The sequence below is a fragment of the Scyliorhinus torazame genome, unplaced genomic scaffold (assembly GCF_047496885.1).
Source record: "Scyliorhinus torazame isolate Kashiwa2021f unplaced genomic scaffold, sScyTor2.1 scaffold_789, whole genome shotgun sequence".
In the NCBI taxonomy this organism is placed as follows: domain Eukaryota; kingdom Metazoa; phylum Chordata; class Chondrichthyes; order Carcharhiniformes; family Scyliorhinidae; genus Scyliorhinus; species Scyliorhinus torazame.
The window spans coordinates 80,213-99,000 of NW_027308516.1; the positions used below are offsets into that span (position 1 = coordinate 80,213).

The following is an 18,788-nucleotide window of genomic DNA, read 5'->3' on the forward strand; positions in this document are numbered from 1 at the left end:
AGTGCTGCTAAAACCGCATGGTAGATCTAACAGAGCGGTACTGGGGAGAGGCTGTTTACCTGCTCCATGTGCGGGAGGAGATTCACTCAGTCAAACAACCTGCACAGACATCAGCAAGTTCACAGGCAACAGCAGGGTTTGGATTCAGCTGTTGTTGCTGCTGTTAGTCACATCCGGGACTGAACGATGCCTGGACGTCTGTTTCCAGTGGGGCTCCACAGTTTCCGGTATATATCAATGATTTAGACTGAAATGTATGCACCAGGATTACACAAAAGTTGCTGATGTGTTTTAGACAATGAGGGAGAAAGCCATGGACTGGGTCAGGTGGACAGAAAAGTGGTGAATGGAAATTTAGATAATGAGAGGTTAGGAACAGACTTCAGTTAACTCCCAATAAAAATAAGGTCACTTCAGGATAATGGACAAAACTAACTGGTGAGGATCTGATGAATCTTTATTTGTTTTATTCTTAAGTTTATTTACTTAAGTCAGTTAATAATGAAATAAATAATGACATGACAGCACATCCCAGCCCCGTGGAATACACATCCAGTTCCATGTGGGAAAACCAGGGCACTTCCATTACGCTTGGCAATCACAAGTGCTGGAAATGTCATCAGTTGGAGCAGCAGGAAGCAAAGGGGAATGGTCCAGAGGTATTTTTGTGACCGGAAGACTGTTTCCAACGGAGTTCTGGATTGTTCAGGACAGGATTCCATACTTTGTGTGTTATATATGAATGATTTAGGCCTGAGTTAACGGCTGCCATCTTTATCGAGGCTGCAAACCCGCAAGGGGAAATAAATCAGTGATAGAGTTTGTTGTGAAACCAATGGGTTGTTGTAAAACGGGAGGTCAGGGTTACAGTCAACGAAGAACAAAGAAAAGTATAGCACAGGAACAGGCCCTTCGGCCCTCCAAGCCTGTGCCGACCATGCTGCCCGTCTAAACTAACATCTTCTGCACTTCCGGGGTCCGTATCCCTCTGTTCCCATCTTATCCATGTATTTATCAAGATACCCCTTAAATCATAGATCATAGAATTTACAGTGCAGAAGGAGGCCATTCAGCCCATCGAGTCTGCACCGGCTCTTGGAAAGAGCACCCTACCCAAGGTCAACACCTCCACCCTATCCCAGTAACCCCACCCTAAGGGCAATTTTGGACACTAAGGGCAATTTATCCTGGCCAATCCACCTTACCTGCACATCTTTGGACTGTGGGAGGAAACCGGAGCACCCGGAGGAAACTCACGCAGACACGGGGAGGATGTGCAGACTCCGCACAGACAGTGACCCAAGCCGGAATCAAACCTGGGACCCTGGAGCTGTGAAGCAATTGTGCTATCCACAATGCTACCGTGCTGCCCACAAAACCTCATCAAAGGGCTCGTCCGGGATTTGAACCCGGGACCTCACTCAGATTTTGAGATCGCGAAACCCAAAGCGAGAATCATACCCCTAGACCAACGAGCCCTAATGTCACTATCGTCCCTGCTTCCACCACCTCCTCCGGCAGTGAGTTCCAGGCACCACTACTCTGTGTAAAAAAACTTGTCTCGTACATCTCCTCTAAACCTTGCCCCTCGCACCTTAAACCTATGCCCCCCAGTAATTGACCCCTCTACCCTGGGGAAAAGCCTCTGACTATCCATTCTGTCTATGCCCCTCATAATTTTGTAGACCTCTATCAGGTCGCCCCTCAACCTCCGTCGTTCCAATGAGAACAAACCGAGTTTATTCAATCACTCCACATAGCTAATGCCCTCCATACCAGGCAACATCCTGGTAAATTTCTTCTGCACCCTCTCTAAAGCCTCCACATCCCTCTGGTAGTGTGGCAACCAGAATTGGACACTATCCTCCAAGTGTGGCCTAACTAAAGTTCTATACAGCTGCAACATGACTTGCCAATTCCTATACTCAATGCTCCGGCCAATGAAGGCAGGCATGCCGTATGCCTTCTTGACTACCTTCTCCACCTGTGCCCCTTTCAGTGACCTGTGGCCCTATACACCTAGATCTCTCTGACTGTCAATACTCTTGATGGTTCTACCATTCAAGGTATATTCCCTACCTGCATTAGACCTTCCAACATGCATTACCTCACATTTGTCTAGGTTAAACTCCATCTTCCATCTCTCCGCCCAAGTCTCCAAACAATATAAATCCTGCTGTGTCCTCTGACAGTCCTCATCGCTATCCGCAATTCCACCAACCTTTGTGTCGTCTGCAAACTTACTAATCAGACCAGTTACATTTTCCTCCAAATCATTTATATATACTACAAACAGCAAAGGTCCCACCACTGATCTCTGCGGAACACCACTAGTCACAGCCCTCCAATCAGAAAAGCACCCTTCCATTGCTACTCTCTGCCTTCTATGACCTAGCCAGTTCTGTATCCACCTTGCCAGCTCACCCCTGATCCCATGTGACTTCACCTTTTGTACCAGTCTGCCATGAGGGACCTTGTCAAACGTCTAACTGACGTCCATATAGGCAACATCCACTGCCCTACCTGCATCAATCATCTTTGTGACCTCCTCAAAAAACTCTATTAAGTTAGTGAGACACAACCTCCCCTTCACAAAACCATGCTGCCTCTCGCTAATACGTCCACTTGCTTCCAAATGGGAGTAGATCCTGTCTCGAAGAATTCTCTCCAGTAATTTCCCTACCACTGAAGTAAGGCTCACCGGCCTGTAGTTCCCTGGATTATCCTTGCTACCCTTCTTAAACAAAGGAACAACATTGGGTATTCTCCAGTCCTCCGGGACATCACCTGAAGACAGTGAGGATCCAAAGATTTCTGTCAAGGCCTCAGCAATTTTGTCTCTTGCCTCCTTCAGTATTCTGGGGTAGATCCCATCAGGCTCTGGGGACTTATCCACCTTAATATTTTTCAAGACGCCCAACACCTCGTCTTTTTGGACCTCAATGTGACCCAGGCTATCTACACACCCTTCTCCAGACTCAACATCCACCAATTCCTTCTCTTTTGTGAATACTGATGCAAAGTATTCATTTAGTACCTTGCCCATTTCCTCTGGCTCCACACATAGATTCCCTCCCCTGTCCTTCGGCAGGCCAACCCTTTCCTTGGCTACCCTCTTGCTTTTTATGTACATGTAAAAAACCTTGGGATTCTCCTTCACCCTATTTGCCAATGACTTTTTGTGACCCCTTTGAACCCTCCTGACTCCTTGCTTAAGTTCCTTCCTACTTTCCTCATGTTCCACACAGGCTTCGGCTGTTCCCAGCCTTCTAGCCCTGACAAATGACTCCTTTTTCTTTTGTGGGACACCTTATCAAATGTATTCTGGAAGTCCAAATACATCTACAGGACCCCATTATCCACTTGGCTTGTTACATCTTCTAAAAACCCCAACAAATGATTCAAAGACTATCTACCCTTCACAAAACCACGCTGACTCTGATGGATTGCGTTTGACATTCCAGTAATGGTGGAGAGATTAAAATCGGGAATTCTCAAGTGGCTGGAATTAAATGAGTGCCGAGATCTCAAAGGGATTTGTGTGGAGGAGATTACAGAGATCAGGATGATCATTATCATGGAATAAAACAATGAGAAATTTAAACTTTGTGCTTTTTAAAAGGAAGCATTTGCAGATCAGTGGGCACAGGGGCTGGTGTGAGTAAGCACATGGGTAGCAGAGTTTGGGATGGGATGGAGGGGGTTGTTTAATGTTGGAGTCCAGCTGCGAGTGCAATGGAATAATTTGTTTGAGAGGGAACAGAAGAATGGATGATGGTTTCTGCAGCAGATGAACAGGGACTAAGGTGGAGTCGAGCTGTTACTGAGGTGGAAATCGGCAATCTTCGTGACAGTGTGGCTATGTGGTCAAGAGCTCATCTGGGGTGAAATATTTCACCAGGGTTGTGAACAGTCTGCTTCAGCCTCAGACATCTGATGGATGGAATTGGTGACAAGGGAGTGGAGTTTGTAGCGGGGATGAAAGGGAATGGGTTCAGTCTTGTCAATATTTAAGTGGAGGAAAGTTCTGCTCATCCAGCACTGGATGCCAGACAAGGTCGGACAGTGTGTGTCTTGGAAGGGAACTTGCAGGTGATGATGTCAACATACATCTGCTGTCCTGGTCCATCCAGTTGGCGAAGGTTAATGGGTTAAGAGATTCTGTCAAATTGTGATTCCGGTGTCAGTGGAGGAAATGCCTCTGTTCTCGCTCCCTCTCCCTTTCCCTCATTCTTTTTAACTTTCTCTCTCTCTTTCATGCATAGAATTATCTAGCCAAGAAGGTTGTGGATGATCCATCATTGAATATATTTAAGGCTGAGATGGTGAGATTTTTGGTCTCTCAGGAAGTCAAGGACATGGGGAGCTGGCGGGAAAGGGGAATGGAAGACCGAGATCAGCCATAATTGTATTCAATAGCAGAGCAGGTTCGACGGGCCGAATGGTCTACTTCTGCTCCTATTTCTTGTGTTATTGCAAAGGCCCGAGTCTTGTGTGGGCTCAGGCCGGGCGGCAGGTTCCCTTCCCTGAAGGACATTAAAAAACTAGTTCACTTTTCACAAAAGATTCACCAGTTTTCATGGTCACTTTTTTCCCGTTGCCGGATTCATTCAGCTCAATTTCACAACTTGCCTTTGTGTTTTTGTGGGTTCTCTCTCGCTCCCTTTTTTTTGTTTTAAATGAATTTCAGAGTTAGAAGGGGAGGATTTGCAGTCAGGAAACTCAGATCAAACATCATATCAGGATCAGCCAAAGTCACCCAATTCATCGTAACCTGAATATTGGTGAATTTTGAACATGGAAGGAAAAAGCTCCGTTAACAGTGAGGAGAAACCGTGGGAATGTGAGGAGGGATTCAGATCCACATCTCAACTGAAAATTCACCGTCCCAGACACTCTGGGGAGAGGTCATTCACTTGCTCTGATTGTGGGAAGAGATTCTCTCGATCATCCAGCCTGCTGCAACACCACCGAGTGCACACCGGGGAGAAACCATTCAACTGCTCCGTGTGTGGGAAAGGATTCGCTCAGTCCTGCAACCTGCTGAGACACCAGCGGGTTCACACTGGGAAGAGACCATTCACCTGCTCAGAGTGTGGGAAGAGATTCGCTCGGTCATCTGACTTGAAGATGCACCAGCAAGTTCACACGGATGAGAGACCTTTTAAATGCCCAGACTGTGGGAAGTGCTTTAAATGTTCCCGGGCCCTGATACTCCATCAACGTGTTCACACCAACGAGTGACCGTTCAGGTGCTCTCACTGTGGGACTGGGTTCAAGCAGTCATCTTAACTCAGTGAACACCAGCGCACTCACACTGGGGAGAGACCTTTCACTTGCTCTGAGTGTGGGAAGGGATTCACTCAGTTATCCACTCTGCTGAATCACCAGAGTGCTCACAATGGGAAGATACCATTTAAATGCCAAGACTGCAGGAAGTGCTACAAAAGTGCCCGGGAACTGCTCCCCCATCAACGTGTTCACACAGGTGAGAGACCTTTTCAATGCCGAGACTGTGAGAAATGCTTTAAAAGATCCGGGGAACTGATGCGTCATCAACTTATTCACACTGATGAGAAACTGTTCAGGTGCACTTACTGCAGGACTGGGTTCAAGACATCATCTGACCTCCATGTACACCAGTGAACTCACACTGGGGAGAGGCCGTTCACCTGCTCCCAGTGTGGGAAGACATTCACTCAGTCCATAAGACCATGAGACCATAAGACAGAGGAGCGGAAGTAAGGCCATTCGGCCCATCGAGTCCACTCCGCCATTCAATCATGGCTGATTTCAACTCCATTTACCCGCTCTCTCTCCATAGCCCTTAATTCCTCGAGAAATCAAGAATTTATCAACTTCTGTCTTAAAGACACTCAACGTCCCGGCCTCCACCGCCCTCTGTGGCAATGAATTCCACAGACCCACCACTCTCTGGCTGAAGAAATTTCTCCTCATCTCTGTTCTAAAGTGACTCCCTTTTATTCTAAGGCTGTGCCCCCGGGTCCTAGTCTCCCCTGCTAATGGAAACAACTTCCCTACATCCACCCTATCTAAGCCATTCATTATCTTGTAAGTTTCTATTAGATCTCCCCTCAACCTCCTAAACTCCAATGAATATAATCCCAGGATCCTCAGACGTTCATCGTATGTCAGGCCTACCATTCCTGGGATCATCCGTGTGAATCTCCGCTGGACACACTCCAGTGCCAGTATGTCCTTCCTGAGGTGTGGGGCCCAAAATTGCTCACAGTATTCTAAATGGGGCCTAACTAATGCTTTATAAAGCTTCAGAAGTACATCCCTGCTTTTATATTCCAAGCCTCTTGAGATGAATGACAACATTGCATTTGCTTTCTTAATTACGGACTCAACCTGCAAGTTTACCTTTAGAGAATCCTGGACGAGGACTCCCAAGTCCCTTTGTACTTCAGCATTATGAATTTTGTCACCGTTTAGAAAATAGTCCATGCCTCTATTCTTTTTTCCAAAGTGCAAGACCTCGCACTTGCCCACGTTGAATTTCATCAGCCATTTCTTGGACCACTCTCCTAAACTGTCTAAATCTTTCTGCAGCCTCCCCACCTCCTCCATACTACCTGCCCCTCCACCTATCTTTGTATCATCGGCAAACTTAGCCAGAATGCCCCCAGTCCCGTCATCTAGATCGTTAATATATAAAGAGAACAGCTGTGGCCCCAACACTGAACCCTGCGGGACACCACTCGTCACCGGTTGCCATTCTGAAAAAGAACCTTTTATCCCAACTCTCTGCCTTCTGCCTGACAGCCAATCGTCAATCCATGTTAGCACCTTGCCTCGAATACCATGGGCCCTTATTTTACTCAGCAGTCTCCCGTGAGGCACCTTATCAAAGGCCTTTTGGAAGTCAAGATAGATAACATCCATTGGCTCTCCTTGGTCTAACCTATTTGTTATCTCTTCAAAGAACTCTAACAGGTTTGTCAGGCACGACCTCCCCTTACTAAATCCATGCTGACTTGTCCTAATCTGACCCTGCACTTCCAAGAATTTAGAAATCTCATCCTTAACAATGGATTCTAGAATCTTGCCAACAACCGAGGTTAGGCTAATTGGCCTATAATTTTCCATCTTTTTCCTTGTTCCCTTCTTTAACAGGGGGGTTACAACAGCGATTTTCCAATCCTCTGGGACTTTCCCGGACTCCAGTGACTTTTGAAAGCTCATAACTAGCGCCTCCACTATTTCTTCAGCTATCTCCTTTAGAACTCTAGGATGTAGTCCATCTGGTCCCGGAGATTTATCAATTTTTAGACCTCTTAGTTTCTCTAGCACTTTCTCCTTTGTGATGGCTACCATATTCAACTCTGCCCCCTGACTCTCCGGAATTGGTGGGATATTACTCATGTCTTCTACTGTGAAGACTGACGCAAAGTACTTATTTAGTTCCTCAGCTATTTCCTTGTCTCCCATCACAAAATTACCAGCGTCATTTTGGAGCGGCCCAATGTCAACTTTTGCCTCCCCTTTGTTTTTAATGTATTTAAAGAAACTTTTACTATCATTCCTAATGTTACTGGCTAGCCTACCTTCATATTTGATCCTCTCTTCCCTTATTTCTCTCTTTGTTATCCTCTGTTTGTTTTTGTAGCCTTCCCAATCTTCTGACTTCCCACTACTCTTTGCCACATTATAGGCTTTCTCTTTTGCTTTGATGCATTCCCTAACTCCCTTTGTCAGCCATGGCTGCCTAATCCCCCCTCTGATAACCTTGCTTTTCTTTGGGATGAACCTCTGCACTGTGTCCTCAATTACTCCCAGAAACTCCTGCCATTGCTGTTCTACTGTCTTTCCCCCTAGGCTCTGCTCCCAGTCGATTTTTGTCAGTTCCTCCCTCATGCCCCTGTAGTTACCTTTATTTAACTGTAACACCTTTACATCTGATTCTACCTTCTTTCTTTCAAATTGGAGATTGAATTCTACCATATTATGATCACTGCCTCCTAAGTGCTCCCTTACTTTAAGATCTTTAATCAAGTCTGGCTCATTACATAACACTAAGTCCAGAATGGCCTGTTCCCTCGTGGGCTCCATCACAAGCTGTTCCAAAAAGCCCTCCTGTAAACATTCAATTAATTCCCTTTCCTTGGGTCCACTGGCAGCATTATTTACCCAGTCCACCTGCATATTGAAGTCCCCCATGATCACTGTGACCTTGCCTTTCTGACATGCACTTTCTATTTCGTGGTGCATTTTGTGCCCCCGGTCCTGACCACTGTTAGGAGGCCTGTACATAACTCCCATTATGGTTTTTTTGCCTTTGTGGTTCCTCAACTCTACCCACACAGACTCCACATCATCTGACCCTATGTCATTTAGTGCTATTGATTTAATTTCATTCCTAATTAACAAGGCAACCGCGCCCCCTCTGCCCACCTCCCTGTCTTTTCGATAGGTTGTGAATCCCTGGATGTTTAAATGCCAGTCCTGAACCCGCTGCAACCATGTCTCTGTGATGCCTACCACATCATACCTGCCAGTCACAATCTGGGCCACAAGCTCATCTACCTTGTTCCGTACACTGCGCGCATTTAAATATAGCACCTTTAATTCTCTATTGACCGTCCCTTTTTGTTTTCTTAGTGTGGTGGACCTTGGTTTACTGAGCCTTTCCATACACTGTCATATTTTGTGGGATGGGGACTATCGTAACCTCTCCTGAGTTTTGTCTTTTCGTGCTTTTTTGTATTCCTAAGCAGCTACGCTTCCCACTGATTACTTCACCTCTTGGTTCCCTGACTTTCCCTTCCCCCCCAATCTTTAGTTTAAAGTCCTATTGACCACCCTATTTATTCTTTTCGCCAGAACACTGGTCCCAGCTCGGTTCAGGTGGAGACCATCCCAACGGTATAGGTCCCCCCTGTCCCAAAACTGATGCCAGTGTCCCATGAAAAGGAACCCCTCTTTCCCACACCACTCTTTCAGCCACGTGTTAACTTCCCTTATTCTTGCCTCCCTATGCCAATTTGCACGTGGCTCGGGCAGTAATCCGGAGATTATGACCCTTGAGGACCTGTTTTTTAATTTGAATCCTAGCTCTTTATAATCTCTAAACAGGTCCTCTTTCCTAGACTTGCCTATGTTGTTGGTACCGACATGGACCACAACAACTGGATCCTCCCCCTCCAGTATCCTTTCAAGCCGGTCAGAGATGTCCCGCACCCTAGCACCGGGCAGGCAACATACCATGCGGGACTCTTTATCCTGCTCACAAAGGATACTATCTATCCCCCTGATAATAGAATCCCCTACAACGACAACTTGCCTATTTACTCCCTCCCCTTGAATGGCCTGCTGAACCATGGTGCCTTGGTCAGCTGACTCATCCTTCCTGCAGCCCTGTTCGCCATCCACACAGGGAGCAAGTGCCTCATACCTGTTGGACAGAGTCAAGGGCTGAGGCTCCTGAGTTCCTGACTGCTGGTTCCCTTTACCTGCCTGACTTGCAGTCACACCCTGCTGTCCCTGGCCACTGGCAGGATTTAAACTACTTACTCTGACAGGTGTGACTGCCTCCTGAAACACAGTGTCCAGGTAAGTCTCCCCCTCCCGGATGTGCCTCAGTGTTTGAAGCTCAGACTCCAGCTCATCAACTCTGAGCCGGAGCTCTTTGAGCAGCCAACACTTACTGCAGATGTGGTCGCTGCAGCTCGCAATGGGATCTGCCAGCTCCCACATCAAGCAGCTCAAGCACATCACCTGACCAGCCATCACTAATTAATTAATTAGTTTAATTTAAGTTTATGAGTTTAGCTGTGTTTTTTTTAAAATTTGGGGCAGATTTGCTATCAACCACTCAGATCACAGCTTCCCTCTGACGTCACTTTTCGGGAATAAAATGGAAAACAGGAAGTTTCCGTTAGGTTTTTATGATCAGACTACTCCTCCTCCTCCGAACGGCTCCCGAAATTAGGCCCGAAGAAAGAGAGAGAACAAAACAGTCGGGAAAAAGCACCTTCTCCCACTCTTCACCGAATTACCTCACTGCACCAAATTACCAAATTCTCACTCGGTCTGTATCTCTCTCACTCAGGCTGTGTGTCCTTGACCTGCGCAATGCAGTCATCCAGCCAGCTGACACTTCAGCGAGTTCACACAAGGGAGAGGCCATTCACCTGCCCCAAGTGTGGGGAAAGATTCACACAGTCATCCAACCTGATAAGACACCAGCAAATTCACAAGTAATTACAGTGAGTGGACAATCTGATCAGATGCCTCTGCTGCTTCCCTCCCTTCCACCGGGCCAAACTGTCTCTAAAAATCCCCCTCGTCTGAGTGTGAACTCAGATCTACCTCCAGTTTCTCTCCTATCTCCTGTCATGTTCTGTTCAATCTAATCTTGTTTTTGAGACCTGACCTCTGCTCCCTTGACCCTATTCTCACTAAACCACTGACATTCCAACTTCCTCACTTAACTGATATGTTTCACAGTTCTCTCTCTCTTCTGGTTTTGCCGGGGAGGGTTCCTAAACACCTGGTGAATGCCTCAAACCCTGAATATAAATCTGTGGGTCCCTCTTTTGCAGCTCTGGGCTTTATCCCCCCAAAAGCCCAAGATTAACTGCTGATTTAATGGGGAAAGAGCGTTTGCGCCGGGTTTTGGAGATGTAAAATATGGTGGGCGCGGCTTCAGCGCCTGTTCCCACCCGGGTCCTAGCGCCTGACAAAAACATCACTTTAATTCTCTTCCCACTCGTGGTTAATTAAAGCAGACTTTCATCTGTTTCCATAGCGAGTAATTCCTGGAACTGGTCACTCGTCTGTTACCAGGGATTTATAACTTGAGAGGCTCCCACAAAACACGTGGCTGACCAGGACTCTCTCCCACTCTTACCGTCAGATATTGGTGAGTTTGGAAGCATTTGCAGATTGACACACTCAACCTGTTTGACCGGGTTAGGATCAAGTCCTGGGGTAGGACTCGAATCCAGAGATTCTGGCTCAGAGGCCTCGAGCAGCTGATGAATGGTGGCCATAGCTCCCACAAGCCCCGCGGCCCAGAAACCGCTCTATCCAACTGGCTCATTGCGCTGAGTGCGCATGCTCCAGGGGCAGCCTGCCGCGGGGCATTCTGGGTGGCTCTTTTCCGAGTTGGAGGGAACTGGGTGCAGATGGGCTGTAGTAAACTGGTAAGGATATGGCATCCCAGAGGGAGCGATGTAGCCGGCTCTGGACGGGAAGAGTTTATCAACTCCTGAGTGAAGGCCGCCAACCCTAAATAAGACCCTCCGGTAGCGAGTTTGTGGCTTTGGGTAATGTGCCTGGGGTCAAGCTCGGGTGAGCGGCCGCCATGTAGGTTCAACGAGGAGAAGAGCGCATGCGCAGGCATCAGGGTGACGTAAGAGAGAATGGGCAGGACTTTAGAGTCTGTTTTCCAACTGGGTCGTAGTGCCCGGAACAGAAAGCAACAGAATAGTTTAAAATTATTAATTAGCGGCACTGTGGTTGGCACTGCTGCCTCACAGCGACAGAGACTCGGATTCGAATCGGAGCTTGGGTGGCTGACGTTGTGAAGTTTGCACATTATCCCTGTGTCTGCGTGGGTTTCTTCCGGTGCTCTGCTGTTCTCACACAACCCAAATATCTGCAGGTTCGGTGGGGTTATGGGGGTGTGGGCTTAGGCAGGATGCACTTTTAGAAGGTCAGCTTTACTGCACAGAGGGGTATGGGCTAGTCGGAGCAGAGGATCTGCTCCTGATCTGTTGAAAACACCAATTTTTAGATCCAGATGGGGGAGAATGTAGGGCTTCCTCTGGCTGCTGGCCTCTCTTCTGTGGTCTTGTCCATGTTCAGGTGGCCCTGGAGTGGGACCAGGAGTTGTCCACCAGTACGCTTGATACCTTCCACAACTGTTGTTACCTCAGGGTGCAGAGTGTTTCTGAGACACTGAAAGCAACATTCTGGTTTAGTTAAAAAAACTTTCCTTTGTACTTTTACAAAATTTAGAGTACCCAATTCTTTTTTTTCCAATTAAGGGGAAATTTAGTGCGGCCAATCCACCTACCCTGCACATCTTTTTTGGGTTGTGGGGATGAGACCCATGCAGATACAGGGAATATGTACAAACTCCACATGAACAGTGACCCGGGGCCGGGATCGAACCTGGGTCCTCAGCGCAGTGAGGCAGCATTGCTAACCACCGTGCCGTCCTAACTTTCCTTTGTTTTTGTTGGGATTTTGCTTTCTTTTACTTTGATTGGGCAACATATTTGGGGAAACAAGAGAGGAACGAATATTCCACAGAAATTAGAACTATTTGTTCTGAATTTCATAAGAACATAAGAACTAGGAGCAGGAGTAGGCCATCTGGCCCCTCGAGCCTGCTCCGCCATTTAATGAGATCATGGCTGATCTTTGTGGACTCAGCTCTACTCTCTGGCCCCTACACCATATCCCCGAATCCCTTTATTCTTTAGAAAGGTATCTATCCTTTTCTTAAAAACGTTTAAAGAAGGAGCCTCAACTGCTTCACTGGGCAAGGAATTCCAGAGATTCACAACCCTTTGGGTGAAGAAGTTCCTCCTACACTCCGTCCTAAATCTACCTCCCCTTATTTTGAGGCTATGCCCCCTAGTTCTGCTTTCCCCGACCAGTGGAAACAACCTGCCCGCATCTATCCTATCTATTCCCTTCATAATTTTATATGTCTCAATAAGATCCCCCGCATCCTTCTAAACTCCAATGAGTACAGTCCCAGTCTACTCAACCTCTCATCATAATCTAATCCCCTCAACTCTGGGATCAACCTAGTGAATCTCCTCTGCACTCCCTCCAGTGCCAATATGTCCTTTCTCAGGAAAGGAGACCAAAACTGAACACAATACTCCAGATGCGGCCTCACCAACACCCTATACAATTGCAGCATAACCTCACTAGTCTTGAACTCCATCCCTCTAGCAATGAAAGACAAAACTTGATTAGCCTTCTTGAATCACCTGTTGCACCTGCACACCAACATTTTGCGACTCGTGCACCAGCACACCCAGGTCCCTCTGCACAGCAGCATGTTTTAGCATCTTACCGTTTAAATAATAATCATTCTGCTGTTATTCCTCCCAAAATGGATAGCCTCACACTTGGCAACATTGAATTCCATCTGCCAGACCCTAGCCCATTCACCTAACCTAGCCAAATCCTTCTGCAGACTTCCGGTATCCTCTGCACTTTTTGCTTTACCACTCATCTTAGTGTCGTCTGCAAACTTTGACACATTGCACTTGGTCCCAACTCCAAATCGTCTATGTAAATTGTGAACAACTGCGGGCCCAACACTGATCCTTGAGGGACCCCACTAGTTACAGGTTGCCAACCAGAGAAACACCCATTTATCCCCACACTCTGCTTTCTGTTAGTTAACCAATCTTCTACCCATGCTACCACTTTACCCTCAATGCCATGCATCTTTAGTTTATGCAGCAACCTTTTGTGTGGCACCTTGTCAAAAGCTTTCTGGAAATCCAGATATTCGTTTCTTTGGAATGAAAGTGATACTGACACTGTCAACTCCTTTTACAGGGGATTGGAAGGAGAGGATTTGACACGGTCATCAGGATCTGAATATCATCAGCTTTTGAATGTGGAAGGAGAAATGTTTGTCTGTTCTGTCTGTGGGAAAGGATCGGAGACATCATTGTGACTGACAAGCACCGAGACCCCCACAACACCCGAGTGAGAATGTTCCAGTGAACTGACTGAAAAGAACTTTAATCAGTTACACAGCCTGAAAAAACATCGCACCATTCACAGTGGGGAGAGACCTGTTTTTTTAATTTGTTCATGGGATGTGGGCATTGCTGGTTGTGGAAGCATTTATTGCCCATCCCGGAGGGCATTTAAGTCAACCACATTGCTATGGATCTGGAGTCATATGTAGGCCAGACCTGAAGGACATCAGTGAACCAGATGAGTTTTTACAACAATTGACAATGGTTTCATGGTCATCATTAGACTTTTAATTCCAGATCATTATTGAATTCAATTTTCACCATCTGCCACAGTGGGATTTGAACCTGGGTCCCTAGAGCATTACCCTGGGTCTCTAGATTATTAGTCCAGTGACAATACCCCTACGTCACTGCCTTGGTAACACAAGGACGCCAACAGCATGGGGAAACCGTGGAAATGTGGTGACTGTGGGAAGGGATTCAAATCCCCATCAGGGCTGGAAATTCATCAACGTAGTCACACCAGGGAGAGGACTTTCAACTGCTCTGACTGTGGTAAAAGCTATAAGAATGCTGGGAATCTAATTATTCATCAACGTATTCACACAAGAGAGAAGCTGTTTATCTGCTCCACCTGTGGAATGGAATTCACTTCAGCATCCAACCTAACGTCGCACCAGCGAGTTCACACTGGAGAGAAACCGTACGATTGCTCTCAGTGTGGGAAGAGCTTCCGGTCTTCATCCAACCTCACTGAGCATCTACGGGTTCACACTGGGGAAAGACCATTCCACTGCTCTGAGTGTGGGCAGAGATTCACTTGTTCTTCCCACCTCACTGATCACAAGCGTGTCCACACTGGTGAGAGGCCGTTCATCTGCTCCGTGTGTGGGAAGGGATTTATTAAATCGGCACACCTTCTCAGACACCAGCGTATTCACACTGAAGAGAGACCGTTCACCTGCACTGATTGTGGGAAGAATTTCACTAATCCATATAATCTCCGGGATCACCAGCTAATTCACACTGGGGAGAAACCTTTTACCTGCACTGAGTGTAGGAAGGGATTTGCTTTGAAATCTCAGCTTCGGAGACATAAACTTGTTCACACTGATGAGAGACCATTCCAATGTTCTGACTGTGAGAAGAGCTTTAAAAGCGGAAGTGATTTGACAAAACACCAGCGACTCCATTCCGGGGAAAAGCCGTTCACCTGCCCCGTGTGTGGCAGAGGATTCACTCGGCCATCCAATCGTCTGGCACACCAGAGGGTTCACATGTGATTACAGGGATTGGATTCCTACACCCAGGAATGAACCATGTTCATTTTGACAGTTCAGATTTATTTCCCTTGATGTTAAACCCCAGCCCAGTTAATGGGATTAACAGAATGGACATGAATTGCATTAAATGGACAGTGTTGGAATCCTGGATTTCTGTAAGATAAGAGGAGACTGATTGATATGCTCTTACCGACTGTTCCATTGTTGGATCTTTTCACCTTTGTTAATGGAAGACTTGTATTTATATAGCACCTCTCACAACTTCAGGATGTCCCAAAGTGCTTTACAGACAATGAGGTTCTTTTGAAATATAGTCACTGTTGTAATGTAGGAAATGCGGCAGCCAGATTGTGTACAACAGGCTCCAACAAACACAAATAAGATGATGGAAATACTCAGCAGGTCAGGCAGCATCTGTGAAGCAAGAAAGTGAGTTCAAAACAGAACTATGATTATGATCAGATTATCTGTTCAGTGCTCATCACCGAGGGCTTTATATTGAGCAGTTTACCCGAGAGAACTTCCTCCTTCGAAATATCATCAGCAGAACTTTAATGTCCAGCTGCAAGAGCAGATGGGGTTATATTGGAAGGTTTCCTCTGATAGACAGTGCTGTATTCCCTCAGTACAGTGCTGTATTCCCTCAGTACAGTGCTGTATTCCCTCTGTACAGTGCAGTATTCCCTCAGTACAGTGCTGTATTCCCTCAGTACAGTGCTGTATTCCCTCTGTACAGTGCTGTATTCCCTCAGTACAGTGCAGTATTCTCTCAGTACAGTGCTGTATTCCCTCTGTACAGTGCTGTATTCCCTCAGTACAGTGCTGTATTCCCTCAGTACAGTGCTGTATTCCCTCAGTACAGTGCAGTATTCCCTCAGTACAGTGCTGTATTCCCTCAGTACAGTGCTGTATTCCCTCAGTACAGTGCAGTATTCCCTCAGTACAGTGCAGTATTCCCTCAGTACAGTGCAGTATTCCCTCAGTACAGTGCTGTATTCCCTTAGTACAGTGCTGTATTCCCTTAGTACAGTGCTGTATTCCCTCAGTACAGTGCTGTATTCCCTCAGTACAGCATTGGAATACCAGCCGGATTTTATGGTCAGGTTTCTGGAGCTGAAGTTGAACCCACATCCTCCTGACTCAGTGATGGGAATGTAACCACTGAACAATAACACCTCATCATTAACGCGGGATTATTTTTGCTCTCACATTTTTGGTTGTTCTCCTGAACACATTAACCCATTGGGCTCTTGGACAAATCCAAGTGGATTCAACGGGTTTCCAGGGTTTGTGCTGATGCTGCAGCAAGAGATCGAGAAGGTTTTTATTTCTGAATTCAAGAACTGGCATCAAATATCACAACATGGTGACAATTTGAACTCAAGGCTTTGCCTTTCAAAGACTTTGGCCTTAACCATTTAGGCAATTTGTTACTTTCTGAGAGAAAGAGCTTGAGATGGGAGATATGCAACTTGCCGACAAATCAATTGCCAAGACTTCTGATTCTGACGTAAAAATACCATTTATAACCAGCAAGTTGGAGTAAGCTTTGCTGTAGAAGGGACTGTAGTTGGCCGATTAGTTGCCTGAATACCCTGTATTCTTTTTTAACCGGTTGCTTGACTATATTTCATGGCAATAGGCACTTGGCAAAGCATGATGGATATATTAGCCTTATTTCAGTCAAGAAGTTCTGCATGTAATAGGCAGAAGGTCAGACCATGTAAACAAGTGCACAGCTGCACATTGTTGCTGACAGCAGACAATTATTATTGTCCTTAGACTAGGAATTCAAGTTGTTTAACTCTGCTCGCTTTTCTGTCTCTGGGCTTATCAAAGGAATGCCTCGTTTTTCTAAATATTGCTTATTGTACCATATAAAGTACTGCCTTGCCTTTTGTAAAGTGGGGACAATTAGAAGGACTAATTAGAAGGCCTAATAGAGTGGTCACTCTAACTCCCTCCACAAACTTTGTGTTAAATAAAGGACCTTTGGCGAAAACGCGAAGCGCTGGTATATTTTTCCTCAACAATTGCCAAAATTGATGAAGTAAAATTATAGCTTTGCTATTTCAAACTTCGAAAGGGAAATTTACCTGAAGCTGAGGGGGATTATCAAATATTCAGAACAAAACCTGACGACAACCAGTCTGGGTGGTTCCCGGGAATCGGAAAAGAAGGTTTCCTCTGGGGAAATAAATTGAAGACTTAAACCCACCAGCCCCACAATACTGCAAATTGAATTTGAACTAATTTTGAAAATAAAAAACATCTAATCTGTTGATACCTGGAATCAAATTGAAATGTCTGATTCCTGTTTTATAGGTAGGAGTACTGGACAGTAACGTTTCTCTAAGCCTCATGAATGAGATATCTAATGGGATGTGTAAAATTGTATAAGAGGAAGTGGTTGAGCACAGGAATAAAGTTAAGGAAAAATAACCCCACTAAATGGGAATTGGAATACCTCACTGTGGGTGTAGTTCAGTGGAATATATCAATGTGGTATTGATGTATATTTTAATGAAAGGAAAGTGTAGATGAGACTAATAAATTGATGGCTCTCTTGGAGATGTTTGCATTGTTGTGGATAAACGTTCAAAGAGAATTGCATTTGATAAACTGGCCACTGCCCAAGACATTGACGCATTCAGGGGGAGGTGAGCAAAGATATTTACAGACACATATAAGTGGGACTAGGCAGTTTGTTTCAGTAGAAATGATTCATTTTCAGATGAGCTACATTTTATGTTTACTGAAGTAAGCTAATAAGATCAAGGAAGCCATTGTGAAACGTAACATTTAAATGAAAAGGGCATTTTGTATTCAGCAATTGATCGGTTATATTAATCAATGATGTGTATTAATTATTCACTCATCAGAAACAAATTATTAAATAAGTAGTGTGCCTCAGTTGATTTTAATTGAAGATTTAATAATCTGGAAGTGGTTGTGTTAAAAGACTTGGTTGTACCTAAAACTGTCTAAGCCTGTTTTAAATTCTATATTACAGCTTCTGTGAGAAGGAATGTATGATCTGATATGATCGTTAGCAACGAGTCTTCATTCCCTTGGTAACCTTATTTGGAACTGGAAGGTCACACAATGATGGGAGGGATACATTAAACATTCCCATTGTATCCCGATCTGTGCGACATTTACCCAAATGGTTAAAACCCAATCAAACCGATTCAGGTATGAAATTGACCAACCATTGAGTTCTATCCAGTTTATTCAAACTGAGGGAGGATCTACTTAGGTATTTAATACCCGAGTAGAAGGTCTGTTGCCAGCCAAGAACTGGAATCCCCAAAGCAAGATTCCCATCAGAATTGTTGTCAAAGAAGGGGTACAAGAGGGATTATGTTTTTACAGCCTGATCAACCAAGAGAAATGGTATAAGTCTGTTTTGTGTCGATAAGTTTGCCCTTTTCCTTCTGTATCGACCAGTTTACCCTTTTCCTTCTGTATCGATCAGTTTGCCCTTTTCCTTCTGTGTCGATCAGTTTACCCTTTTCCTTCTGTATCGATCAGTTTACCCTTTTCCTTCTGTATCGATCAGTTTACCCTTTTCCTTCTGTATCGATCAGTTTACCCTTTTCCTTCTGTGTCGATCAGTTTACCCTTTTCCTTCTGTGTCGATCCGTTTACCCTTTTCCTTCTGTATCGATCAGTTTACCCTTTTCCTTCTGTGTCGATCAGTTTACCCTTTTCCTTCTGTATCGATCAGTTTACCCTTTTCCTTCTGTATCGATCAGTTTACCCTTTTCATTCTGTATTGATCAGTTTACCCTTTTCC

The 18,788-nt window shown here is 45.5% G+C and overlaps 1 protein-coding gene and 1 pseudogene across 1 annotated transcript; both read left to right on the plus strand.

The window, feature by feature from the left end:
• The first annotated feature begins 97 nt into the window (after window positions 1-97).
• LOC140406669 (uncharacterized) lies at window positions 98-13,668 on the plus strand (annotated as a pseudogene).
• A 478-nt stretch (window positions 13,669-14,146) lies between these two features.
• LOC140406668 (uncharacterized) lies at window positions 14,147-18,030 on the plus strand. Its single transcript, XM_072494670.1, has one exon. The coding sequence runs from the start codon at window positions 14,147-14,149 to the stop codon at window positions 14,987-14,989; it is 843 nt and encodes a 280-aa protein (XP_072350771.1). The 3' UTR covers window positions 14,990-18,030.
• The last annotated feature ends 758 nt before the right edge of the window (window positions 18,031-18,788 follow it).

Coding starts and splice junctions, on each gene's coding strand:
- LOC140406668 (XM_072494670.1), top strand. CDS start 14,147: ATGGGGAAACCGTGGAAATGTGGTGACTGTGGGAAGGGATTCAAATCC.